Below are 27,805 nucleotides of genomic sequence, written 5' to 3'. Positions count from 1 at the left end.
ACGCACTTGTGGAGCCTGGGCAAAATTGATTGGTCTTATGTATTCTAGGACAAGGACACAGACATGTTTTATATAAAGGGACAGATGGATGGATGGGATAGCAGAGACAGCTCAGCAAGGTGAACTGATATTTAAACTCCCTCAACCCTGGGGATCAAATTTGCCTCGTCCCTCAGGTGGTTGGGGGGTTCCCCTCATCGCTTCACCAAGATCTTGTGCATTAGAGAATAAAGAGCCCAACACATCATAATATCAAACAATTTTTTTTTATTCAGATAATTGTGATTCCAATAAAAATATTACATTACATTGCATGACATCAAGTTTTAGTTTTAGAAAACAGTGGAACTGTAGCGAGATTTAACTAGGGTAATAATAATATAATTCAGGTCGTGTACATTTGACTGGTCAACGTTTAGTATATTATAGTTTTAGAAATTTCACAGCACTTGCAACACATGAAGGTCATTTCACCATGAAAAGAAGATGATAGATGATACACAAGACAAAAGGACAAATATTAGAATGGTTTAGATTTCAGTGTCAGGGTCAGTAACGACAGGCGCCTGAGAAGACATGGAATAAGTAACAAGAAGATATATCAACAGTACCCCACCCCTGTGCCCAGCCTTCGGTTACTTGAAGTCTCACACTCACACAGACAATGGAATGGGATCCTCTTGATATAAATATGCAATTGCTCAGAAAGATGATTTCCAAAAAAATTAAAAATTATCAACTTGTTCCCTCTGTCTCATTTTAAATAATTCCTTTCTGAATGCATTTCTTTGCTAGAGTTTAATCTTTTAAAAAAATTATACACCACCTCCCCTAAACAAATTTAACAAAAATTTAATGTGATTGTTTTCCTTCATAACTGTTACTGCATTAAAACATAAAAATAACCTGACATCTGAAAGCCACCCTTCAAGAGATATAAGCAAAGGCCTGGTCAAATACAAGTTGACCTATATAAAACATAAGGAGAGAGGAAAATGTGCAGAAGAGATTGTTGGAATTGATCTTTAAACAAAACATTCACCCACTACATTGGATTTTAAAAGGTACTGTCATCAATCTGTTTGATTAATAATGTTTTGTTTTTAAGGGTTTTACGGCGCTTGCAACACATTTAGGTTATATCAGCGCCAGTAAAAAGCAAGACATGGGATAGTAAAAAGTTCTAGAATTACAATCAAAGCACAAAAGAAAAGGTAAGACAAAGGGGAATTGGTTCAAATAGGGAACAGATGTAGATTCCAAGAGCACACCGTCAAAGGACTTAGTTTGAGATCACCTAAAAGTCTCATCCAGACTCAAGCACAAGTTCCAACTAAGAGGAATACACTCAAATGTTTACCAATCATATAATATAATATGTAAACTAAACATAATACAATGCATAACAGAGAGATGATTTACAAGGAAAAAAATATCATCTCCCAAAACTATAACTGTACATTCGACTATATCTCTCCCAGCCAAGGAACTCCGACAAGGATCAGGACAAAACTAAGTAATCTCATTCCAAGACAATGACAGGAAACAATTGGAAAACGGGTATGGGGGGATAGAAGACACAGCATGTACCTCCCTGCCCACTATGGGAGTTTGATTAATAAAAAGTAGATATTTGAAAGCAATGTATCCATGCAAGAAGTATCTAAGTACAGTTCAGATATTTTAAAATATATATATATATATATATATTGATTTCCGTAACATTTCTCGACCTTGTGTATAAAACTGTTTATCTTTTTTAAATTTTAATTTTCTGAAAACATTTGTCATTAACTCATGCTGTAAATAAGTAGTCTTAGGATTTAAGTCCCCCAAAAAATTCATTTTTTCCGTATTGTTGTACAGTTAATTAATGAAGACCAATGTATACTTTACCGAAGGTATTTCTTGCATAGAAGCATAGACATAATGTGAGTTTTACTGTGATATACAATTCAGAGTAATTTTGTGTGATAAAAGTTAAAATGAGAAATTTAAAATCTTCCCTAAGTAGAATTGAACACAAATTCCTTTTTTCAACATCTGCATGTGTACGTATGTATAAGCAAATGGTTTCCTATTCATATTTACAATGAAACAATTCTTCAATGAATAAAAATTTACTATAACTTTACATGACAAAAAAATACAAAAAAAAAACTTCCATTGAGTTTGCATAATTAGAAAATTGAATAATAATAGAATACAACAAAGTTTATTACTAAAGCATCCGTTAAATTCAAATGACAGCTCGAAAAGCATGATTACAATTACAATAAAGTGTTCACAAAAACCAAAACAAGTCCTACCAAATCCAAAAAGGCAGAACAACATATTAAGATTTCAAAGATAAAAAAAAATTCAACAAAAAAAACCCCACATGAATTTCTATTCAATGAGTTAATTCTTGAAGCAAAACCACAAACATAAATTCTCTTGAACCAAATAAAGATTTGATTAAGACTGACTTTTTACATTAAAACATATTTTTTAATCAACTGAAATACGACACAACCTAAGAAAACAAAAAATGAGAGAGACAGATTTTGTATGTGTAACTGTACGTTTTTTTTTTTTTTGGTAAGGGTGTTACGGTGCTTGTGACACATTGAAGTCATTTGAGCACCAGTATAAAGGAAGAAAATGGGATAGTAGGAAAAATTCTAAATGTACAATTCAAAACATACGAGAACAAGTTAGACAAAGATGAATGATTCAGATAGGGAACAGGTGTAGATTCCAAGAGCATGCCATCAATGTGAATAGTTTGAGATTTCCTAAAAGTCTCAGACACAAGCACAGGATTCCACTAAGAGAAATACACTCCCACTTACGACTATTAGCAAAGAATAAAGATAGAGACATTAAATGTATAAAAATGTATGAATGTGTGATGTTGGAAGGAATGTAGTAGTTTGCGTGTACACTAGCATGCATTTGTTATATCATATATTTATAATTACTAGATTGATACCACTAACATGAAATAGCAGAATCAAATTTATTTAACAGTAACAGATTGATTTGGTTAATCTTAATCTTAAAATTTAAATCACATTCAGACCTGGGTCAAGATTGCCATGGACAGAACTAAATGACATAACTTACTTACTTAGGCCGCCCCTTGGGGCGCCCAACACGAGCCACAAGTCTTCGCCATTCTGTCTTGTCCTCCATAAGCGTACGCAGCTCCCGGGTGTTGTCCATTCCTGTGTCATCTAGCAGACAGTCAATGTAGGTTTTATTCTGCCTGCCTCTGCTTCTGGTTTGCTCAGGTGGTTCCCATAGCACAAGGCTGCTTGCAATCTCCTCCTTGTGTCTCCAGCAGTGCTCCGCAAGTCTAAGTCTTCTCTTTTGAATCTTTGAGGTCACTATAGAGCTCTTCATTTGATATGTGCTCTTTCCAGCTTACATTGAGGGCCACCCGCAGCATACAGGTGTAGCAGCCGTCCAGTTGCTTCTCAAGGGCATAAGCCAACATAAATGTGGAATTATATTTGCTCAAAACTGAAGAGGTCAGCAGACCTGTTTTTTACCTGTTTTGACAACTGCACCATCTTTAAAAAATCACCAAAACATGCTGTTGAGCATTCGCTGACATTGTTATTCCTGCCATCACTTCCTATATCAAAAGGTATTACATTGATTAATTGATTAGAATGTTAACTCTCGATGACCTTATCTTGTTCTTGAATTTAAGGACATATATCAACACTATATGTCACACCAATACAATTACCAGAAAAAGAAGAAATGGGAAGAGTTAAAAGATGATGGATCTTGAAAACATCCATAAAAGGTAAGAGACAGGGTACCTACTTAGTTTGAGATCACCTTAAGTTTCATCCAGACACGAACATAGGTTTTAGGCTTTAAGGGTTTTATGGCGCTTGCAACACATTTAGGTCATATCAGCGCCAGTAAAAATGGGAGAAAATGGGATAGTAAAAGGTTCTTGAATTACAATTAAGCACCCAAGAAAAAGTAAGACAATGGGGAATAGGTTCAAATAGGAAACAGATGTAGATTCCAATTCTAAGAGCACACTATCAAAGTACTTAGTTTGAGATCACCTAAAAGTCTCATCAAGACACAAGCACAGGCCCCAACTAAGATACACTAAAATGTTTGCAAATCGTATAATATGTAAGCAAAACAATACAGTGCATAACAGATTTATAAGGGGAAAAATATCTCCCAAAACTTTAACTATACATTTGACTGTTTCCCTCCTAGCTAGGGTATCCGGTAAGGGCCTGGACAAGACCAAGCAATCTCACTCCAAGACAAAGACAGAAAGCATGTTGGAAAACAGATATAAGGGGATAGAAGACACAGTAAGTGCCTCCCTGCCCATTATGGGAGGTAAGGAACCCCACCCAGGACACGAACATAAGATACCATTTAGAGGAATACACTCATATGTGTACAAATTATTATATCTTAAACCAAAAGTGCCCCCCAAACAACAAGATGATTTACAAGGAAAAAAAAATCTCATCTCCCAAAAATAATAACTAATATTATACATTTGAGTGTTTCCCCCTCTGGAAAACACATTGGTTAGGGCCAGGACAAAACAAAGTAATCTCATTCCAAGACAAAGACAGAAAGCAACCACGAAAAGGATATACAGGGGGATAGAAGACAAAGTGAGAGTGAGCTCTTCACAAAAGACCCCAACCCTGAATGAGTCTTAATCCTCTTATAAAGTCCAACCAGACATAGGACAATGATCTCAGCCAGAAGGCATATAATATATATTAATGAAAATTGCATATATATAATTGCGATATGATTAATAAAAAAAAAAAAAAAATAGCTGTTTCCCTCCAAGATACACATCCTACCAGTGTCATGGGTGCCTTCGGTTAAGGGGACTAAAATCAGAAACTGAAATATCATTTTGCTAAAACTGGAAAAAGAGAGATGCCAATTACGCTTAATTTGACTTCTGCTCTCTGAACAGAGGTTTTATGTATTGTGAATCTGCTTCCACATATGAAAAAAATGACAAAGTAACTTTTGCTATATTTTACCAGAAACAATTAATCGATGAATAAATCCTGTCTTTGATGAGAGCCTGGAAGTTTTGAAACTGAATATTTTCGAGTTATCTATATTGCAAAACTGGAGAACTGGCAACCATGGCCAGCGTCCAAACCAAACCAAATAGTTGCATTCCAAGGATAATGAAACAAAGCCACATTGAAAGGGACAAAAGACAAAAGAAGTTAGAAGAGACTGCAACAGTTGACCTGAACTTCCCAGTCCATTAAATAAAAAAAAAAGTTATCCTTCTGGTGCCCCCCCCCCCCCCCCCCATTTCAAATCACATATTAAAATGATATCTTCATGACACAGAAACTCTTTTACATTTTTTCTATCTGTAATGGAACTGATTGTAGTCTGTCTGAGGCCTGATGTCTCTTGCTTGTTGCTGCGGTTGTTGTAGTGATTGGGGCTGAGGATGTGGTTGATGGGGCAGAGTTGTTATTGTCATTGGCATCAGTGCTTGGGGCTGTGATTGTGCAGGGTGTTGCTGCGGATGTTTCATCATCATGTTCTGTTCAAAGACCTGAAGCTGAGATTTCAACAAATCCAAGTGGACCTTACGCTCCGTTTTCTCAAATTCAAATCTTTCTTTTTGAAACGTGAGCTCGTCTCGTCTCATGTCTATCTCTTTCTGTCGCAATTTTCTATCCTCTTCCATTTCTCTTCGTCTTGCTTGCTTATCTTCCTCAATTTCCCTGCGCCTCAATTTTCTGTCCTCTTCATCTTTCTTTTGAAGATATGTCAACAACTTTGACATTGACATGTCCCCGCTGGCTACAGCTCTTACTGGAGTGGAGGATGGGGTTTGTTTCAGTTTTGGCTTCTTAGCTGGGCCTGGATTGAGGGAATTAATAAAATAGAGAAAGAAAAAGAAAAATTAGTATGTTAAAGTAGGGGTACAAATTAGAATGAAAAAATGATACAAATAAGTCAAATCAAATTTTTAAAAAGAAATCAGGGAGTGGGGGGGGGGGGGGGGGGTTACTACTGGGTAGGCCGGCCCTCTACCACTTGAACTGTGGGACCTTCAATAAGTTGCTAGATCCTAGCTCACAGACAGAAAAAAAAGAATGTAAATGATGAAGAAGAAGAAGAAGAAGAAGAAGAAGAAGAAGAAGAAGAAGAAGAAGAAGAAGAAGAAGAAGAAGAAGAAGAAGAAGAAGAAGAATCTCTTATTAATTCCCTATCACAATTACCACCAAACAAATAAAGACAGCATTCTGGCACAGTCGGCAAAACTATCAAATGTGTTAGGTAATTGGAATGGGGAAGGGGGAAAGGAGTGCAATTAATTTTCCTACTTATCTCCCTTTTGACATTCATTTTTTTTTTTAAATAAAAAAATTCACCCTTTTCACCACCCCCTCCCCCCCCCCCCCCTCCCTCTCTCTCTCTCTCTCTCTCCTTTATTTCTTTTTTTTTTTTAAAATCATTATCATCATTTCTGAAAATCGGGATTATAGAAACTATGGCAGGAAGGAAGAGTGAAAATAGGAATGATTCCAACAAAAGCGAAAGTGTTAGCAGGTATGCCTCCACCCACACCTTGCCATCATTGCTAGAAACTGCCTCCTTGAGGTTTCTCTTAAGTCTAAAGAAAAGGAAAAAGTCACCAGGAACTAGATCAGGATTGAAAAGGGGTTGGTTGGGGTGGGTGTTCTACAATTTCATGAAAACTGCTTCTTTTTATCTTATCATGCGATTCTGTGAGCATTCTCGGTAACCAACAGCACATATCTATATATGTAACCAAGGTTTTATAGAACCATTTACCCAACTTTTAAATTCCAAGCCATTGCAGAGTGTCTGATTGTATTATCCACGATTGTCTTGGATAAGTTTGTCAATTTTTTGTTGTTGCTTTGCTGCGGTCGAAAAAATTTGTGGACGGCCACTGTGAACCTATGATTAATGTTGGTGGAGACAGCACCAGCTAGCTCCGGTAGAATAATTAACCCAACTTTAAACTGTTCGAATATCAACACATGAGTCACCGTTAATACGTTTCAACCATTTATCTCTCAGCAGTGAGGAAATCAATAACACCCGCTGTTTGATGCAAATTCTTTTTAGGTGACTTCTTTGACCCACATGTTGGAACAAGTTGAAAGAGCTTATATAAAAACAAGGATTAGCAGCTAAACAAAATTTGGTGACATGATGGAAGAATAAATAGCACACATTTTGATGTCTAGTGTATACTTGTGTGTTTTATACAATCAGAAACATCTGATATATCCGATAGATGTAAAGACTTTTTCAGCCACACCTAATGTATTACACATAGCCTATTGCCAAATAATGAAGGGACAAATAGAAATTCATCAATCAAAAATCTTCTTTTTAAAACCAGATTACAATGGCTAGTATGATGCTTTCCAGCTGTGCTTCATATATCAATTATAAGGCTACAAGAACAATGAGACAATTGAAGGTCTATACTCTTCAAACCAACTCCAAAATAATCATAATCATTTGATTACGATGTGGAACCACAGATAATCTTATCAATATCTGTGAAAAATGCTTAAAATTTACACATAACTTCAGATCATATCAATTGAGAAGAGTGATTCTTATTTTCTCCTGTCTTTCTCAGCATTTCAAATAGTAATGAAGTAATTCTACTGTTGGCCACTATGCTACTTACTGTAAGAGACCAATTCATCATCGTCAATATCATAAAATTCATCTTCATCCTCCGACTTGACGGCATCTTTGCGAGGGCGACCACGTCCTCTCCTCTTTCTGGGCTTGGGCAGAGCGATGGTTTCTTCACTGTTTTGTTCTTTTATCTGGTCTAATTTAAAGAGCATCGAGCCCAATTCATCATCTGCAGCTGGTTTTCTGGAGGGGAAAAAACAGTAAAATTGAGACATTATCTCTTACTACTACAGGAGCATTAATAGGCAGGAGAGAATTGAAAACAATGCTTTCAGAGGGAAAAGTGAATTCTTGATTGGTGGCGTGGAGCTTTCACGGGTGGTATTGGTGAATAGTCATCTTGAAAATGTTTGAAAATATGATACAAGGCATTCCAGGCTTACATTAAGCCCTTTATACATTGCAACCCACTTATACTTATAATGACATTGATTGTAACATCTCGCTCATAACAATGTCGTGTCAAAGTTTCATTTCCCCCTCCCAAATATTATTAATAATGAAATATTTAATCAATGCTGATTGTGCCATAAAATGAAAAAGGATGAAAATTTTGAATGATTGTCTTTTAGTTTAAACCCCATTTCACTGCACTTTTAGAGCAAATGAGTGATAAACTATCATTGATTGTGTGAGAAACCGCATCTATTTGTTCCACAACAACTCAAGTCTCTCACACTACCAGTGCATTTGACTGAGGAAAATGTAATTTTTTTAAAAGGAGGAAATTCCTTCTTTGACTCTGAAATCGCAGATTTCCACAGATCCGAGGAAAACCATCAGCGCCGTTTAATAGAAAGATATAAAATCTAACAAATTCCAGTGAAAATATGAAATACCAAATTAAGACACTTGAAAATATTAATAAAAAATGTGGGCATCCAAAAGAAAATTCTTGCATGTCAATCAATGAAATCAATGCTTTTTACATTAAAACCACCAATGAAAATGTTTACTTGTTCACCAATCAGTGAATGTGATTATGATATGTAATGATTTGGTCGTGCTGGTTGTAATAGTAGTGGTAGTGATGAAAATGTGGTGGTTGCAGTTGTGTCAGTAGTAGTGATGATGCTAATTATGATGAAGATGAAGGAGGAGGGAGGTTGTGGCAGTGAAAATAATGATGTGGTGTTTGTGATAACCCTTGAAGTGGTGGGGCTATGCTTATAACAATATGACCTCACCGGAATTCGATGGAAGGTGCACATGAACCTAGAATTTTTTTTTTGCTCCAGACCTGAATTTTTTCCAGTGAAACCAGAGTTCTGGCATCTTAAAAACAATTCTAATAAACCACACAATAGCTATGATGAAAGTGGTATAGTCCTATTAACAAATTACGGAGCAGGCACTGGTGTAAGATTTGAAAAAGTGTGTATTGCAAGAGAAAGCAGAGAAAAAAATACAAGAAAAAAACTATCACAAAAACCAAGCCTGCCCCTACTAGGGATCAAACCTCAGATATCCTGATTACTGGTCAGTTGTGCTACCATTACACCACAGAGACAGTTGGGACGATTTAATGCCTATATTCTTCATAAGGATTGGCATTTCCGCTGTGAACCTTTGCTGCACCACAAAACACAAATATTGAACATGAAAGAAGAGAACTGTATCTGTCTTCATCCTCTCGTGTTCAATGTTTTTTTACACCAGAGCCTGATCCTTAATTTGTTACTTTGACATTTACAAAATAAAATAAAGGGAACTCAAATGTCTTCATCTTTGTCTTTTCATGTTCAATGTTTGTTTGTTTTTTGTTTTTAAGGGTTTTACGGCGCTTGCAACACATTATGGTTATATCAGCGCCAGTAAAAAGGAAAATGGGATAGTAAAAGGTTCTTGAATTACAATTAAAGCACACAAAAAAAGGTAAGACAAAGGAGAATTGGTTCAAATAGGAAACAGATGTAGATTCCAACAGCAAACCATCAATGTACTAAGTTTCAGACCACCTAAAAGTCTTACCCAGACACCAGCACAAGACCCAACTAAGAGGAATACACCCAAATGTTTACAAATCATATGTTAAAAATAAAAAAATAATAATACAAAACAGATGATTTACAAGGAAAAAAATATCTCCCAAAACTATAACTACATTCAACTGTTTTCCTACCAGCCACGTATCCGACCAGGGCCAGGACAAAACTAAGTAATCTCATTCCAAGACAAAGATAGAAAGCATGTTGGAAAACCGATACAGGGGGATAGAAGACACAGCAAGTACCTCCCTGCCCACTATGGGAGGTAGGAACCCCACCCATATGTTCAATGTTTGTTTTGTGATGCATCAAGGGTTCACAGAGGAAATGTGAACCCTAGTGAAGAAAATGAAATAGGCATTCAATTGTCCCAACTATCGGGGACCTCTGAGTTGTAATGATAGCACATCTGACCAGTAATCAGGAGGTCTGAGGTTTGATCCCCTGCGAGGCAGGCTGAGTTTTCCTTGTATCTTTCAAAATAAAAATGGAACTAGCTCAAATGTCTTTGCCCTTCCTCTGGTGTAAAGTTTCTGTTTTGTCATAGACTTGGGGAAATGTGTGCCCTTGTTAATTGTTCCATCGTGAACCTCTGTGGTGTAAAGTAGCATGACAGACTGGTAAAAAGAAGGTCTGAGGTTTGATCCCCAGCTGATATTTTTGGGATGTTTTTTAAATCTGGTATTTTTTCCTCTCTGCTTTGCCTGGAACCGTTTCATATATACTTTTTCAGAGTTTTACAGTCCTATAGTTTGTTGTAAAGATAGGTCAAAGCTTTATATACCACTTTAGTGATTCCACTATTCCGATGTCTTCGTAATCTGGCAAAATGCTGGGAAGGAGGTGTTCGGATTATGGAGACGTAACTGTATATCGTTTATCAACACCTCCCCCCTCTTACAAGATATTATTATAATATTTGAAATAAAATGCATACATTTTGAAGGGACTAATTAGACACACAAAATGTGTATTGATTGACCAAAGAGGATGATCTAAAATCGACTATAACTCACTATCCCGGAACATTGTGTATCTGTAATTTTGTAATCCGGAATTCCGGGAAAACCCATAAAAGTGGACCCATGTCTCAAGAATCGTTTATTACTTATTGGCCGATAAATGTCACAAATTAGAGGATATTTCGGGTAAGCTGAAGACATGAGGGCATGAAAGTAATTTCACAGCTCTAGACCTTTCCGCTACATGAAATGCATCCTAATTTGATAAAGTGTGTATGAAACAGTGCCAGTGAATGTGTCAAAATACATGAGAAACATACTGGTGCGGCTTGACACCCAACAGCATTATTTCATATAAGATATATATAAATTTTATCATATTTGCATATATTGGACATAATACCTTATTAAAACATGTGATTTCTTATTTTTAATATACTACCAGGCCTGCATCTGCCCCCTGAAAAAATTGCCTGAAAATCCGCGAAACATTTGGGTCCGTTGCCCCCCTGAAGCTGAAGCTTTTTAAATATAACATGAGCAAAGATCCCCATTTCCCTGAATATTTTCTTAGAATTTTACCAATTCAATAGGCTGTGAAACAAAATGAAAATTTTTTTTTTTTTTTTCTCTCCGGCGGAGTGAAATTGCCAGCATTGCCGGCAAATTTACAGGCCTGTACTACAGAAAGATCATCTCATTTAAAAATACACCCATCTGGCTGCATCACTTTAAACAAAATACACAGGCAGGGGCTGGGCAAAACCAAATGGTCTGATTCCAGGAACAAGGATGCAAAGCTATTTTGAAAGGTAAAAAAAAGAGAAACAGGAGATAGAAGAGACAACAAATGATCCTCCTGGCCTTCACATGAGCAAACTACAATTTTTAAAAATTAGTGTGACAAAATCAAATGATAACAGGAGTTATAATACAAAATGATATCAGGCAGCTCCTCTTTTAGATCAGAAAATCTGTGGTTATAACTAGAAATCAACTGAATGGCTGACATGCCACTTGTGAATTTATTGAACGATTATTCACAAAAATTGCATCTTTTTTAAAGTACTTACTTTCCTTGACTGATGGATCTAAAATTGTCCAGGAGTAACCTTGTACGTTTTTTGATAAGTCGTAGAGTTAAAGATGAAAATCTTTCATCACAACTCTTCAAATTGTCCACTGCTTGTGACCATTCCTTTTCACCATTTTTGAACTCAAACGGATTTGTTTTCAGCACTTCCTTGACAATCAAAAGATCCAATTCTTCTGTAAAATTGAAGACTCTAAAATTTCTGAAAAAAAAACAACAAAAACCGATATTCCCTTTATTCACTCCAAAGAGAAATTTATTTTGAGGGTCTATTCTATGTCTTGGTTTGAAATGAATAGCCTAGCTAGCCGTGAAAAACATTTACAAACTAATGCAGAAAATGCTCTTTTTGCCATGAGATGGGAGGGGTAAGGGATCACATTATGACAAAAGACACCTTAACGTGTAAAGGGAGAAGACGTAAGAAATGATGGGTCGCCTGATGACATAGTACATAGGATTTTCACTGAGCATGCAACTATTTTAATCCCTTAACAGCGACACTGATTCTTTGTTTTCAGATAATAGTTTCCCTTTAACACTATATTATCTTAAGGCAGAATAAACCGTTTCCACCAAGTGAGCAGTAAGAGTATTGTGACTCGGGCTTAAATTAAGCTATAATTGCATTTCTGTTACTTGTCTTCTGATGAAAATAGTAAGATCTGGTGTTAAATTAAATTAAGATCGAATTTTGCCTCTGAAGGGTTAAATACGTTTTTTTCCCCCAAATCCAGCAAACAGCTGTTTCCTATTCTCTAATTGACAAATGGTTTGCAAATCGGTTCACTGCACAAACTTTCATGCCATGCACACACAAAACGAGACAGCTTTGTTTTGAGCTGTGGCAAAAACCAAATGGAGTTGTCCCTCCCAAAAATGAGATGTTGCTCGCAAGACAGTGGGGTCTCTGTCAGGGTTGCCCATTCAGGAGGCAAAAATTTACTGAACTTTTACACAAACATATAGACCAACCCCTTTATGAGTGCTGAACTCCAATAAAAAGACATTATATATATTTCTTTTCCTGTTTAGCAGGTGATTGGAAAATATACTGAGGGTTTATAACATACTGAATTCCGTAAATATATGGAAAATTGGCACACTTGGTCTCTGTAATCTGCAGTATGAATGAAATGTTAGCGTGGCGTGGGTAGAGGATAGGGTGCCCCAGGGGGGTGATCTAATTGATAAGCAAAGGTCAGCGTCAGGGAACAGAACTTTCCAGACTATAATGGAAGATAAAAGACATATTGGTAGTAGTAGTAGTAGTAGTAGTAGTAGTAGTAGTAGTAGTAGTAGTAGTAGTAGTAGTAGTAGTAGTAGTAGTAGTAGTAGAAACGCTGTAGTGGAACAGTAGGGGGGGGGGGGGGGGGGTGGAGGGGGCGAGGGGAAAGGGTCACGGCGGAGGTGGGGGGGGGGGGGGGGGGGGGGGGGGGGGGTGTTGGATGAGCGAAGGTCGAATCTTCGCGAAGGAACGATGCGATAGTAAAGTGGAATACACCGATAAATAGATAGATGGATAGGCAGATAGATAGGTAGATGGTCAGAAAGAGGGGAGAGAAGGGAGAGAGAGAGAGAGAGAGAGAGAGAGAGAGAGAGAGGAGAGAGAGAGAGAGAGAGAGAGAGAGAGAGAGAGAGAGAGAGAGAGAGAGAGAGAAGGAGAGAGGAGAAGAGAGAGAGAATAATAAAAGAAAAAAAAATTAAAATAAAAATTTAAAAAAAAAAAAAAAAAAAAAAAAAGGGGCGGGGGGGGGGGGGGGGAGGGGGTTGGTTTGAGGCGGACCGGTAGAGAGGGGGAATCAGAGAGAGAGAGAGAGAGGGGGGGGGGGGGGGGGGGGAGGAGAAGAGGAGGGGGGGACAAAGACAGAAAGAAAGAAAGAAAGAAAGAGAGAGAGAGAGAAAAAGGGTGGAGGGGAGGTGAGAGAGGGCGAGTAAACAGCCGAGTGATAGCTGGGTCTATATGTATATTAATGGATGAAAAAGTGGATGATTGGACACAATGAGAGAGAGCTAGGAAGGTAGATGACTATGAATCGGTGGATAATCAGTAGATAGATAGATAGATAGATAGATAGATAGATAGATAGATAGATAGGTAGGTAGGTAGAGTTGTACTTTTAGTAGTATGAACAGTAGTAGTAGTAGTCGTAGTAGTAGTAGTGGTAGTAGTAGTAGTAGTAGTAGTAGTAGTAGTAGTAGTAGTAGTAGTATAGTAGTAGTAGTAGTAGTAGTAGTAAGCAGTAGTAGTAGTAGTAGCAGTAGTAGTAATAGTAGTAGTAGTAGTAATAGTAGTAGTAGTAGTAGTAGTAGTAGTAGTAGTAGTAGTAGTAGAAGTAGTAGTAGTAGTAGTAGTAGTAGTAGAAGTAGTAGAAGTAGTAGTAGTAGCAGCAGCAGTAACTGTAGTGGCAGAAGTGAGAGCAGCAGTGGTGATGAATATGGGTGACGTTGACATCTAGTGGTGGTCAATCCTGGTGTTGAGTCCGCGTGGAGTCAGCGTTCCCAACAACTTGATCAGGTGAGTTTCCCTACGTCGATGGGCGGAAGTGTCCGAATGGCAAAAACTGAGCACACACACACGCACACACTGTACATCGCAGTGGTCTGGCAGATTGAAGTGTCTGGCCACTGCTGTGTCTGCACAGTTCGATATGTCACGCAAGTGCTGCACGAATCTGTCACCCAGCCTCTTTCCGGTCTCACCAACGTAAGCAATCCCACACAGGGAGCACGTAATCGCATAGACTAGATTACGGTCAGTGCAAGTAAACGGCCGCCTGATGTCCCAAATCTTGTCTGGAAAGCTGACTCTGTCATACTCCCACAGGTGCCCACAAGTCTTGCATCGGGGTCGCATACACGATCTGGCTTTAGGTCCATCCCTAGGTATGGGTTCCAGGCGGCTTCTGACAAGGAGATCCCTCAGGTTACGATCCCGTCGATATGCTACCAACGGGGGTTCTGAGAAAACTCTGTGTGTGTCTTCGCCCGCCTGGAGGATCCCATAGTTCTGCAATAGGATGTTCCTCACTTGATCGGCATGGGGGTGATGCGTGAGGACTAAAATGGGACGCTGTGTCTCCTGCTTCCTGGCATTGCGAGGCCTCATTGCTGCTTCTCTCGACACGAGGCTGGCTTTCCGGACAGCCTTAAGCAAAACCCTTTCGGGATATTCCCGTGCCCTAAAAAAATCGAGCATGCGATCACGTTGAAGCGCAAATTCATCATCTTCCAGACAGAGTCTCCGCAAGCGGAGTATCTGACTGAATGGGATGGAGTCTTTACACCTCACCGGATGGGATGACCGATAGAGCAGGTAGCTGTGACTGTCCGTTTCCTTGTAGTGTACAGTGGTCCGTACGCCCGTGCTGGTCAATACAGCCTTGATGTCCAAAAAGTTCACCTCAGAGGTTGAAATCTCATAAGTGCACTCTATGGACGGGTGGAAGGAGTCCATCGCTAGGATGAACCCTTTCAACTGGCTGTGGGTCAATGACGTAATGCCGAAACAGTCGTCAATGTACCTTTTGAACAGCTCGGGGGCAGGTCCACTGTACTGATGGAAGAAGGTTTCCTCAAGGTAGCCCATGAAGAGGTTAGCATATGAGGGACCCATCTTGGTGCCCATCGCAACACCTGAGATCTGATGGAAAAATACATCATTGAACTCAAAAGTGTTGAGTGTGAGCACAAGTTCGGTGAGCCTCACAATGCTGTTGCTGGAAATCCCTGGTAATGGATGGCGGTCGACGAAATGCCTGATGGCACGCAGTCCGTCAGGATGCGGTATGGATGTGTACAGTGCCTTCACATCCATGGTGAAAATTAGCCGTGGACGTTCATCCTGGAATCGAATTTCGTCAATGACACCAAGAGCATGGTTAGTGTCCTTGATATACGATGGCAGGGTGGGAACTATACGTTGAAATACCGCATCGAGGAACTGCGATACCTTCTCAGTGGGGCACGAGATAGCCGACACAATCGGCCTTCCAGGTGGAGTGTCAGACAATTCCCGGATCTTGTGTATCTTAGGGAGCATGTAAAAACATGGATTACCTAGGTCGCTGGGGTCGTGTTTAAGGACCTCTGCTCTACTAGGTAATTCTCCCTGCGATATCAAAGACTGGATTGTCTGGTGGACTCTGGTGTTGTTAGCAAGTGTTGGGTCCGAAGTCACTTTCTCATAAAATATCTGGTCACTCAATTGCCTGTGACCCTCAGCTCTATAGAGCTCAGCGTCCCAAACAACTACGGCCCCTCCTTTATCAGCCGCTTTGATCACTATATCACGACGTGATCTAAGTGATCGTACGGCAGCCCATTCAAGACGGGTGAGGTTAGACCTCTTGATAGGTGTGGGTCGTAGTGCCTCTATCTGTCTAAGACAAGTCTGGATAAACAGGTCGAGTGTAGGGGACTTGCCAGGACTAGGAGTCCAGTTTCTTTTACGTCGTGAGAAAGCGGCAAACGGATCCTCAGGGTCACGGTCATAGTCATGGTCACGTTCATCATCTTTGAAGTGATACTTCAAGCGTAAAATACGCATGAAGCGACGTACATCCGACTCAATGCGGGACTGGTCGGACGTTCTTCGCAGTGGGATGAACTTGAGACCTTTCCTTAAGACCGATTCCTCTGCACTGCTCAACTGGATGGTCGAGGGGACAGAAACCACCAGCCGGTGGTTGTTGTGGTTCCTACTGGGGGGGATAGCTCCAACATTATCCATCACGTGGGTGGGTTCGCTGGTGGGTGGGGTGAATTGATCGCTTCCAGACTGGTCCCCGGCTGTTGGAGGGACTCCCAAACCACCAATGGTGACTGGCTGGTTATGGGTGCCATTAAGAGCAGTGGGGCCAGAGGAAGGTTCAATGGGTGAATCCACCGATGGGAGTGTTGCCGAATGGGAAGGGAGGTTATCGTCAAGATGTGTAATTCTGTTAGGAAAGAGAGCATCTAATTTACTGGTTTTGACATAATTTAAGCATGCATGGTAATGTTGATTACATAAATGTATGAATAACCTAATGGCTTTGTAAAGTAAATGATTATGATAAGTACGATGCCTCAAGCATGTGGAGGATGTGTCGATGGTGTGTGTTAATTTGGATATCTGTTTGCGAAGGATGTCTGTAGTAAGTCTAAGTCGTTGCATGGCACACTTGGATTCTAATTCCAGAAACTGGGAGAACTGGGATGAGGTTAGAGAGCCTAAAGAAGGGTGGAAATGTGAAACGAATCCTTTAGGGGCCGTGCGTTTCCTAAGGCAGTACATTAAGAAATTCAAGTGGCTGCTAGCTCGAGTTTTATAGAGGGTGGCGTGGGCGAGAGTGTAGCCTACTTGAGATAGGTGGATAGGGAAAGAGGAAAGAAACGTACGAATGTCCCGTAAGGAAGAACGCAAGAGTTGCTTGGGAGATGTATGAGGCATGGTGAAAATAGGGAAAGAGGGCGAAAGGCTAAAAGGATGAGTAAGGTAATCAATAAGTATAGGTAAACTGGAGAGGCGAGTGAATGAGAGAAAGGAAGGGAGGGATAGACTGTGGTAAGAGAGAGGTAGTGGTTGAAAACGTGGGTGTGGTGAAAAATAATGCTGAGATGTAAATGATAAGGAGGGGGGGGGGGGGGTAGTGTGCTAAAAGAGGTAGACTGGTAGGGGAGAAGAGTGTAAATAAATATATAAATATGAGAGTAATGAAAAGGTGATGATAGTGCAATGTTGGATAAAACTAGATTGATAAACTGAAAAGTATATTTAAAAAGTGCAACATATAGCAGTACAAATAAAACAGAAATAAACACTATACCTACGTAAAGTACTAGGTAACACTGATGGGGACGGTCCAAAAACACGGTATGGCAGCAGAAGTATAATTCAAGTGAATCAACGAAAAAAACTCAAATGAATCAAAACGGAAAAGTAGAAAACGGTAAGGGCTGCCTGAAGCCGGTGATCGTAAAATACTAACGAAAGAGTGAAAATGGAAAGGCTTCGTATGGGAACAAAACAGACAATGGACGTTTCGGGTACAAACCCTTCGTCAGCACAACAATACACAAATAAACGTGGAAAACAAATAAAATATAATGAAAAATAACTTGTATCGTCTGTACTCAATGGTGGTTGCAGTATGAATGAAATGTTAGCGTGGCGTGGGTAGAGGATAGGGTGCCCAGGGGGGTGATCTAATTGATAAGCAAAGGTCAGCGTCAGGGAACAGAACTTTCCAGACTATAATGGAAGATAAAAGACATATTGGTAGTAGTAGTATTTAGTAGTAGTAGTAGTAGTAGTAGTAGTAGTAGTAGTAGTAGTAGTAGTAGTAGTAGTAGTGGTAGTAGTAGTAGTAGTAGTAGTAGTAGAACGCTGTAGTGGAACAGTAGGGGGGGGGGTGGAGGGGGCGAGGTGAAAGGGTCACGGCGGAGGTGGGGGGGGGGGGGGGGGGGGGGGGTTTGTTGGATGAGCGAAGGTCGAATCTTCGCGAAGGAACGATGCGATAGTAAAGTGGATACACCAATAAATAGATAGATGGATAGGCAGATAGATAGGTAGATGGTCAGAAAAGAGGGGAGAGAAGGGAGAGAGAGGAGAGAGGAGAGAGTGAGAGAGAGGAGAGAGAGAGAGAGAGAGAGAGAGGAGAGAGAGAGAGAGAGAGAGAGAGGAGAGAGAGAGAGAGGAGAGAGAGAGAGAGAGAGAGAGAAAAAATTAATAAAAGAAAAAAATTAAATAAAAATTTAAAAAAAAAAAAAAAAAAAAAAAAAGGGGCGGGGGGGGGGGGGGGGGGGGGGGTTGGTTTGAGGCGGACGGTAGAGAGGGGGAATCAGAGAGAGAGAGAGAGAGAGGGGGGGGGGAGGGAGAAAGAGGGAGGGGGGGACAAAGACAGAAAGAAAGAAAGAAAGAAAGAGAGAGAGAGAGAAAAAGGGTGGAGGGGAGGTGAGAGAGGGCGAGTAAACAGCCGAGTGATAGCTGGGTCTATATGTATATTAATGGATGAAAAAGTGGATGATTGGACACAATGAGAGAGAGCTAGGAAGGTAGATGACTATGAATCGGTGGATAATCAGTAGATAGATTGCTAGCTAGCTAGCTAGCTAGATAGATAGATAGATAGATAGATAGATAGGTAGGTAGGTAGAGTTGTACTTTTAGTAGTATGAACAGTAGTAGTAGTAGTCGTAGTAGTAGTAGTGGTAGTAGTAGTAGTAGTAGTAGTAGTAGTAGTAGTAGTAGTAGTAGTAGTAGTAGTAGTAGTAGTTAGTAGCAGTAGTAGTAGTAGTAGCAGTAGTAGTAATAGTAGTAGTAGTAGTATAAGTAGTAGTAGTAGTAGTAGTAGTAGTAGTAGTAGTAGAAGTAGTAGTAGTAGTAGTAGTAGTAGAAGTAGTAGAAGTAGTAGTAGTAGCAGCAGCAGTAACTGTAGTGGCAGAAGTGAGAGCAGCAGTGGTGATGAATATGGGTGACGTTGACATCTAGTGGTGGTCAATCCTGGTGTTGAGTCCGCGTGGAGTCAGCGTTCCCAACAACTTGATCAGGTGAGTTTCCCTACGTCGACGGGCGGAAGTGTCCGAATGGCAAAAACTGAGCACACACACACGCACACACTGTACATCGCAGTGGTCTGGCAGATTGAAGTGTCTGGCCACTGCTGTGTCTGCACAGTTCGATATGTCACGCAAGTGCTGCTGTTTACTCGCCCTCTCTCACCTCCCCTCCACCCTTTTTCTCTCTCTCTCTCTTTCTTTCTTTCTTTCTTTCTGTCTTTGTCCCCCCTCCCTCTTTCTCCCTCCCCCCCTCTCTCTCTCTCTCTCTGATTCCCCTCTCTACGGTCCGCCTCAAACCAAACCCCCCCCCCCCCCCCCCCCCCCCCCCCCCCCTTATTTTTTTTTTATTTTTATTTTTTAAATTTTTATTTTAATTTTTTTTCTTTTATTAATTTCTCTCTCTCTCTCTCTCTCTCTCTCTCTCCCTTCTCTCCCCTCTTTTCTGACCATCTACCTATCTATCTGCCTATCCATCTATCTATTTATTGGTGTATTCCACTTTACTATCGCATCGTTCCTTCGCGAAGATTCGACCTTCGCTCATCCAACAAACCCCCCCCCCCACCTCCGCCGTGACCCTTTCACCTCGCCCCCTCCACCGCCCCCTACTGTTCCACTACAGCGTTCTACTACTACTACTACTACTACTACTACTACTACTACTACTACTACTACCAATATGTCTTTTATCTTCCATTATAGTCTGGAAAGTTCTGTTCCCTGACGCTGACCTTTGCTTATCAATTAGATCACCCCCTGGGGCACCCTATCCTCTACCCACGCCACGCTAACATTTCATTCATACTGCAACCACCATTGAGTACAGACGATACAAGTTATTTTTCATTATATTTTATTTGTTTTCCACGTTTATTTGTGTATTGTTGTGCTGACGAAGGGTTTGTACCCGAAACGTCCATTGTCTGTTTTGTTCCCATACGAAGCCTTTCCATTTTCACTCTTTCGTTAGTATTTTACGATCACCGGCTTCAGGCAGCCCTTACCGTTTTCTACGTCTCTGTAATCCCGAACTCCACAACCTGAATGTCTTAATTTTCTGGACAGATCACATAGGAGCGGTATATCTTCTTTATTTGTACAACGTAATCTGAAAATTCTTGTTTCCGGATTCCAACTAACGGGAACAAATCATTACAACATAGAGAAGTTATAAATGCTAGAATGAGATCCTTTTCTCATTTCGGACCTACTGTTTGGAACGCCTTACCACAGAGCATTCGTGATAAAGAATCTTTGTCTATTCTTAAACGTTCGCTTAAAAGATATCTGTTTCGTCTGGAGTAGATGGTATGAGTTGTGTGTGTCAATGAGTATGTTTCAGCCAAAGTAATTTGTTATTTAAACACTTAGAGATATAAGTTTTCAGCATTATTATTATTATTAATATTATGACTTATAATCCAAATATAATAATAATCTGCAGTCTTTCTGTCCAATCTAATTCAATGCAGTCTACAAACAACTGAAGTATAATCGGAATTAAAAACGCTTTGTCAGATCCAATTAGGATACGGTAGGTGACTTATTTGTCTATCATCACTGGCAGACAGCCCCGCCTCCTCACTCTGTGTGCAATAATTTGAAAAGCGTCAGTCATGTGTGACTGGTCAGTTTACACAATCCAATAGACAACCCCTGTCATTTGTTGATATTGATATCATTGGGCATACAAAGACTATTGTTTTTGATTAAGGTAAAGGTAAGTCTTTGACTGGCATTTGATCTTGCTTTCATTTAACACTCCTACTTTTCAATCGTCCCTATAAATTATGAATGTTTCACTTTCCTCAATTGCTCACCAAGAATTAGCAATACCCTGCTCAAGTTATATTTCTTGTAATCTCTCTGCAACTTCAACCCGGCAGCTCCTTTTTTTTTTAAATTGCCAATTAGTAGCATTAAAGATATTGACTCATAAAAAAACAAAACAACAAAAAACAAAAACCCAATCCAAACAAACATCGCTTCCTTTTTGAAAAGGAACCTCAATACAACTTTACTAAAGACATGCAAAAATAATAAAAATAATAATTAAAAAAAATAAATTAAAAATCAATCCCCCCCACGTCAAAATATTTAAAAAACATCTAAAATGCATACATAAACACAATTTTAATTAATAACACATTGGCCAATGGTGAAAGCAGTATAGTCTTATTGTTGTTTGCTGCAATGGTAGGCTTAGATTGCCACAATCTGAGGTCAAAACTATATGAAATGCCATTTTAGGTACTGATTCCATATTTGAATGTTTCTGTTAGCTGGACAAAATATTGGCAACGGAGATGTTTGGATTATGAAGATTGTAAACCAATTCCCAAACTGTTCTAGTAGTGGTGGTGGTAGTAGTGATGGTGATGATGGTCATATGGAGCAGTAGAAGTGATGATGTTTATGATGAGGTTTTGGTGGACGTGGGAGTAATGGTGATGGTGATGATGATGATGATGATGAATGTAGTGTAGTGATGCTGGGACTTCATTCATTTTAGAATTCCTGGACTTCAAAATAAAAAACAAAAAAAGCAGCAGTTTTGAAGCAGATATTGGTTTCAATTTATACTGCTAAATAGCTAGTTATTCTACTCTATGTAATTTATAAGGTTTACTACTAAGATTACTCTTTTTTTAAAATCTTTAATTTTAATGTAATATTTTAAAGTAGACAGACCTGCAGATCGTTAATATGTATATTCCAAAAGAGGCCAAGGAAATTTTTCATCTCATCCCAAACTCATAATAAAGAAAAAAAAAAGAGAGGAAAAAACAAACAAACAAGAATTTTTTTTTTTTCACAAAAAGGGAAGAGTTAAGAGACCACCCGCAAAGAATCTAAATTTCCCCCTTTTTCAGCGAATTAGCACATTGATAATAATACTCTCTGACTGATTCAGTCAATTTTAAAAACACTTGAAGCAAAAGTTTATCAGGGAAGATGTTATCTCAAGCTGACTGCAGTATTTTGATACAGATGTGTGAAACTCAAATCCCTACCTGGTTGAAGGGTGATTTTCTTCATGGATGAGGTCATGGTTGTTGTGGATTAGATGAGTCTGAGTGATCCTCATTGCTCCTTTACTGTAGGACACACGCATCATGGCATCACAACCCTTTCCCACATAGCTGAGGATGAAATGAAAATTGAATAATTCGATAATCAGACCTGAGATGATGACAAAAAGTGAGAAAGGGGGAAAATTTTGAATGATTTCCTTCAAGCCACAATTTTACTGCATGAACCCCCACTTTTAGAGCAATTGAGACGATAAATTATCGTTGATAATCTAGCTACTTTCTGGAGAGTAGGAAACTGCACCTATTTGTTCCCCCACGAATCAAGTCTTTCACTGCCAGTACATTTGATTGGGGGAAATTCGTCCTTTGACTCCAAAATCGCGGATTTCCGCAGATCCTAGGAAAACCATCAGTACTGGATAATACAAGAAAGTTGAACTACAGGGAAATTATCTAAATAGTAAATTGGAAATGAGCGAATGACATCAGATATGTTTCAAATTAGTATCATGTTGGGGTGAACCTGATGCTTAAACCTGAATTCTAAGCTAAACATTTTGAGAAATAAATAACCTAGCCGGTGAAGGGGGAGTTCTTCTCTAACACCATTGTGCTGGTGACAAGCGCTACACCCAACATGTTGTATGTGCTCAGAATGGCCAAGAATTGTTCATGACTTGATGCTGTCACTACATTTCTTCTAGCAGATTGTTCCACTCCTCTGTAGATCGTGGGGAAAAAAAAAGCTCTAATCATTTTATGTTGTATTTTTGATCTATTGATTTTGTTTCGTTTCTTCAACTTCAAAAAGCTTTTAATTTCCGAATTCTGATCCTTTTGAAACTAGAATCTTATACTTACATTGTAATCTTATTCATTCTATTCTATCATAATAACAGATTGATGAAATGGGTAATAACAGGGGTGAGAATGACTGGTCATAAAAAAGGAGGACATTTTTCAGAGTAGTGGTGGTAGGGATGATGATGTGGTGGTAGTTGTAGTAGTTGTGGCAGGGATGAAAACGTGGTGGTGGTTGTTGTAGTGGTGGTAGGGATGTTGATGTGGTGGTGGTTGTTGTAGTAGGGGTGGTAGTGATGATGTTGTGGTGGTGTTTGTAGTAGTAGTGGTCTTAGAGATGATGGTGTGGTGGTGGTTGTAGTAGTTGTGTGAAAGGGATGAAGCTGTGGTGGCGGTTGTTGTAGTGGTAGTAGGGATGTTGATGAGGTGGTAGTTGTAGTAGTAGGGGTGGTAGTGATGATGATGTGGTGGTAGTTGTAGTAGTGGTAGTCTTAGGGATGATGGTGCGGTGGTGGTTGTATTAGTTGTGTGGTAGGGATTAAGATGTGGTGGCGGTTGTAAGGATGATGATGTGGTGGTGGTTGTAGGAGGGGTCGTAGTGATGATGATGTGGTGGTGGTTGTAGTTGTGGTAGGGATGATGATGTGGCGGTGGTTGTAGTAGTATTGGTGGTAGGGATTATGATGTGGTGGTGGTTGTCATAGTAGTGGTGGTAGGGATGCTGATGTAGTTGTTGTGAGGCGAGTCTTTTTTATTCATTAAAGAAAAATTGAAAAGGCGGAATTGTTCGGTGATGGGCGGAGATAAACCACCATTTAGGCGGAAGATTCTCAGCCCTGTAATAATAAATCACTATCATGGTAACAGATTGATGAAATGGGTAATATTAAATCTAATTCACTCTATTCTATCATAATAATAGATTGATGTAATAGGTAATAATAGATTGATGTATTAGGTAATAATAAATCTGGAAGTCATAGATTCCTTTTCAGGATGATATTTCACATCTCATATTTGGTACATTTTAGTGTTATCAACTCTGACTCTGAGACAAAATATCACATGATGTGTCTAATACAAATATAGAGCATGTGAAGCCCAATAAATTCTGATTTGATGAGATAATATTTAGTGCATTAAAACATCTCTCTCAATTAGTCCAAAAACCAGGTATCAATTTGTGAAATATACATCAGCCCACCATGACTATGTATCCATAGTTACATCGAGGCAAGGGGAAAATATTTTGAGTTTATTTGAGTACTTTATCTTTAAAAAAAAAGTCTTGTGTCTTAAATTAATACAGAAGAGGAAGCCTTTTATAAAACAAACCACTGACTTGAACAGGAGAAGTATAGTTGAATAAAGTTTTCACAAATTAAAAATATCAGTTGACTAATAAATTTTCATGGATTCAATATGCTCAATGCTTTTCATAATTTGTAGTCACCCGATGTCCGTATCTATAATTGTCACACACTCATAAATTATCATTCTTGCCCAGTGCAAAATAAACACCAGGCAATGCTTACTTTTTCCTTCTTCCAGATCCACCACCCTCCCCATAATGAACACAAATCATTTTGATGGCAGCATAAACAAATCGTTCTGGAATCGGGCTTCCAATACGTCTTTCATTTACATGGTCCACTCGGCAGGCTGACCTTGCTTTAAATCCTGAAATTAAGAACAAAATTAGCATATATGATGTATAATTCAGTTTAAGAAAAGCAGATCTGCCTTAAGCAACAAATAAAAGTACAGAATTCCATTTTCCAGCCTTATTTTGTATGATTTGTCAATTTAAAATGGTCTAAAATAAAATTGATGTAGTCTTTGTTAATTCATATCTTGGATAAAAATATTTTAAAAACCAACACCTCCCCCCCCCATAAAAAACAACCCAAACCCTGAACAAACTTCAGTATTATATATCCACTTAACATGCTCAATGTGCTTTACAAGGGGTTCCTAGCCAACAGCAACACTTTATATGTAGGACGAGACATCAAAGCCTGTTAGGCGATATTACAACTTTTTTCTTTCTGATAGAGACAATGCTGTTAACGCCAGGTACTCTATTTACACCTGATTTGTGTTAGTTTTAAAGTTTTTAAGGGTTTTACAGCACTTGCGACATTTAAATCATTTCAGCGCCAGTAAAAAGGAAAAAGTAAAAGGCATTTCTCCATACCCTACAGATATTTCTCATTAGTAGACATTATAACGAATTACCTAACTTTTAAAATTACTGATTTGACCGTAATGTTTTAAAAAATGCTTTAAAATCTCTCTAATATTCTAGCTCTGGCACCAGAACTTCATTTTCAAGAAGTTTTATTGAATAAAAGATCTATATACAGTTCTTAGGTTGGAGCCCAAAATTTGTACTTCTACTTTTGTAGTGGTAGGGTCTGCTGCAGTAACAAGAGGTCTACTATACACAACTAAAAAATGGATAAATTAGACCTACTTCCTATATCCCTGGACAAATACAGTATTTAGACTTCAGTAATCAGCTTAATAATAATGTTAACCTGCATTGTTTTCTATGGACATTTTAGAGACTTACTGGTTCCACTCTTTGACTGAAATTCCTCAAGGTAATCAGTATATTCATCCCAACTGTCGAATTCTCGCTTCGTGCCAAAGACAGCATTGAACACATCTGTAGAGTCAAATTCCATGCCAACTTTCTCACTTCCTCCCCCTTCTTCATCATTGACATCCTTCTTGATAGTGGCCAAAGTAGTATCTCCATCTTCCTCTACTTGACCCTCTTGCATAGAGTTGTTTATTTCATTTGAAACTTCTTGTTTGCCCATAAATTCAGAGGATTGTTGTACAGTCACTTCCACCCCATTCTGCTCCATGATTACTTCTCAATTGATTAATACTCTGGAACATTAAAAAAAAAGTTAAAAATCAGTCCAGTCTGAATGGCAAGAAATTTCAAAAAGAAACCAGAAAATAAATAAATAAATAAATAAAGGCCAGCCCTAATTTCAATTAACTTCAATTAATAAAATAGCTCCTAATTCCCACCCATCTAATACATGATCACCCAATGTCACTCTAGTAATAGAGTTAATATGTTTGTTAAAATGTGGTGATTGCGCAGTGATTGGTTTTATTTTGGTTAAATTGTTTAAAATTAAAATGTTAAGATTATTTAGGTTTTTCTTGTTTTTTGTATTTTTTTAAACATGCCTGATTTTGGCTTGAACTTGAAAATGTCTTTGAATGACAAATAATTAAATGAGCAAGAATTGTGATAGTTGGGGACTGTTTCCAGACAGGACTTATTTATCATGAAAAGAAATTAATAAAAGTAAATAAAAATGAGCATGTTTCAACAAAGCTTGAGGCATAGGAAAATAAAATCCCTAAAATTTTGTTTCTTCACAGACACACGAGAGTGATATAGGGGGATGGGGGTGTCGAAAATTGCAAAGTGGGAGTAAGACTCATAGAAAGAGAAAAGGGGAATTGAATAAAAGTAATTTTTAGTGAGAGTAAGAGTAAGAAGACACACACCGGGGGGGGGGGGGGGGGGGGGGAGTGAATGACAGAGAAAGGCAGAGTGCAGAGTGAAGAGAGAGAGAGAGAGAGAGAGAGAGAGAGAGAGAGAGAGAGAGAGAGAGAGAGAGAGAGAGAGAGAGAGAGAGAGAGAGAGAGAGAGAATATTAATGATGACGATCCATCCAGTTTCTTCTTTTTCTGCACTCGATCATTCACGAACGGCTCCGAAAACTCAACCAATTAATCCGCGTGGGCGTAACGATGTCAGGTTTTACCAGATGCCTCTTTTCGACCGTTTGCGCTAGTGGGCGACTCCGCCAAATCCCACTGATCTTTGACGGCTTCCATCTATCTACTAAGTATGGAAAAGAAAGACACTTTACTGTTATTGAAAATGATGAGAATAGCGGCATGAAGTCACAGTTCCTTCCAGCTTTACCTACACATATTCCCGTGAGCTGCATTGATAGGAACGAGCATAGAAATAGAAGTCATCAAGGAGATAGAAATTATGAATGAAGACAGAAATGATTTGAATATAAAAAATTTTGGTCATAAAAAAAATTAATAAAATTTAAAGATTTGTAAATTTAAACTTAGTTGCCACTTTGGACATTATTTCACCCGTGACCCAAATCCATCGAAAAAAACATGGCTTCGGGATTTTAGCTTTTTTAGCCACTATTTAATACGGGGCACGGCTATTCTTTAAAATCTGAATAGCAACTGCAAAATGCACGACCACAGAATAGAAGTTCAAGCAATCGAAAATGTAGATATATTATGGACAAAATAGTTATCAAAAATGCTTACAAATACTTTTCCTGCTAGAATACTATGGAAGGCTTCGTTGATCATTGACCAAGCCAAAAAAAATTTACTCTTGCTTGCCAGACCTCCAAAACAAAATGAGGCCATAATGTGATATGGCCGTCCAAAAGAAATTTATCTCTGCGTTCCACGAGCTTTTACTGTTTGGTAAATTGAGATCTAACTACAAAGAAGACATAGTATTAAGCTACCTAAAAATAATTGTAACAAAGACAAGTTCATTGATGATTTGTCGAAAGAAAAGAAATCAAAATGAAAAAAAATACCTTTTAAAAACTCCAATTCCCGCGCATTGCAAAGCTAGGTGAA

General features: G+C 38.8%; 1 protein-coding gene across 6 annotated transcripts; it reads right to left on the bottom strand.

Annotated features, from left to right (window-relative positions):
- Positions 1-247: 247 nt before the first annotated feature.
- Positions 248-27,805, bottom strand: LOC144977031 (uncharacterized). 6 transcript variants are annotated; one of them, XM_078921743.1, is made up of 7 exons: positions 27,763-27,805; positions 25,716-26,041; positions 24,676-24,820; positions 22,319-22,447; positions 11,743-11,964; positions 7,706-7,902; positions 248-5,889 (listed from the first exon to the last, which is right to left on the bottom strand). In XM_078921743.1, exons 2-7 carry the CDS (start codon positions 26,014-26,016, stop codon positions 5,384-5,386), a joined length of 1,500 nt encoding a protein of 499 aa, XP_078777869.1. In that variant the 5' UTR covers positions 26,017-26,041; positions 27,763-27,805; the 3' UTR covers positions 248-5,383. The 6 variants fall into 6 exon arrangements, with proteins under 6 accessions (XP_078777869.1, XP_078777866.1, XP_078777871.1 ...); XM_078921740.1 differs by lacking the exon at positions 27,763-27,805 and adding an exon at positions 27,479-27,579; XM_078921745.1 differs by lacking the exon at positions 27,763-27,805 and adding an exon at positions 27,273-27,318.

This window comes from Berghia stephanieae, chromosome 7 (genome assembly GCF_034508935.2).
Source record: "Berghia stephanieae isolate SIO BIC M18660-M18661 chromosome 7, UCSD_Bste_1.3, whole genome shotgun sequence".
Taxonomy (NCBI): Eukaryota; Metazoa; Mollusca; class Gastropoda; order Nudibranchia; family Aeolidiidae; genus Berghia; species Berghia stephanieae.
This window is presented reverse-complemented; position numbering and strand designations above follow the sequence as displayed.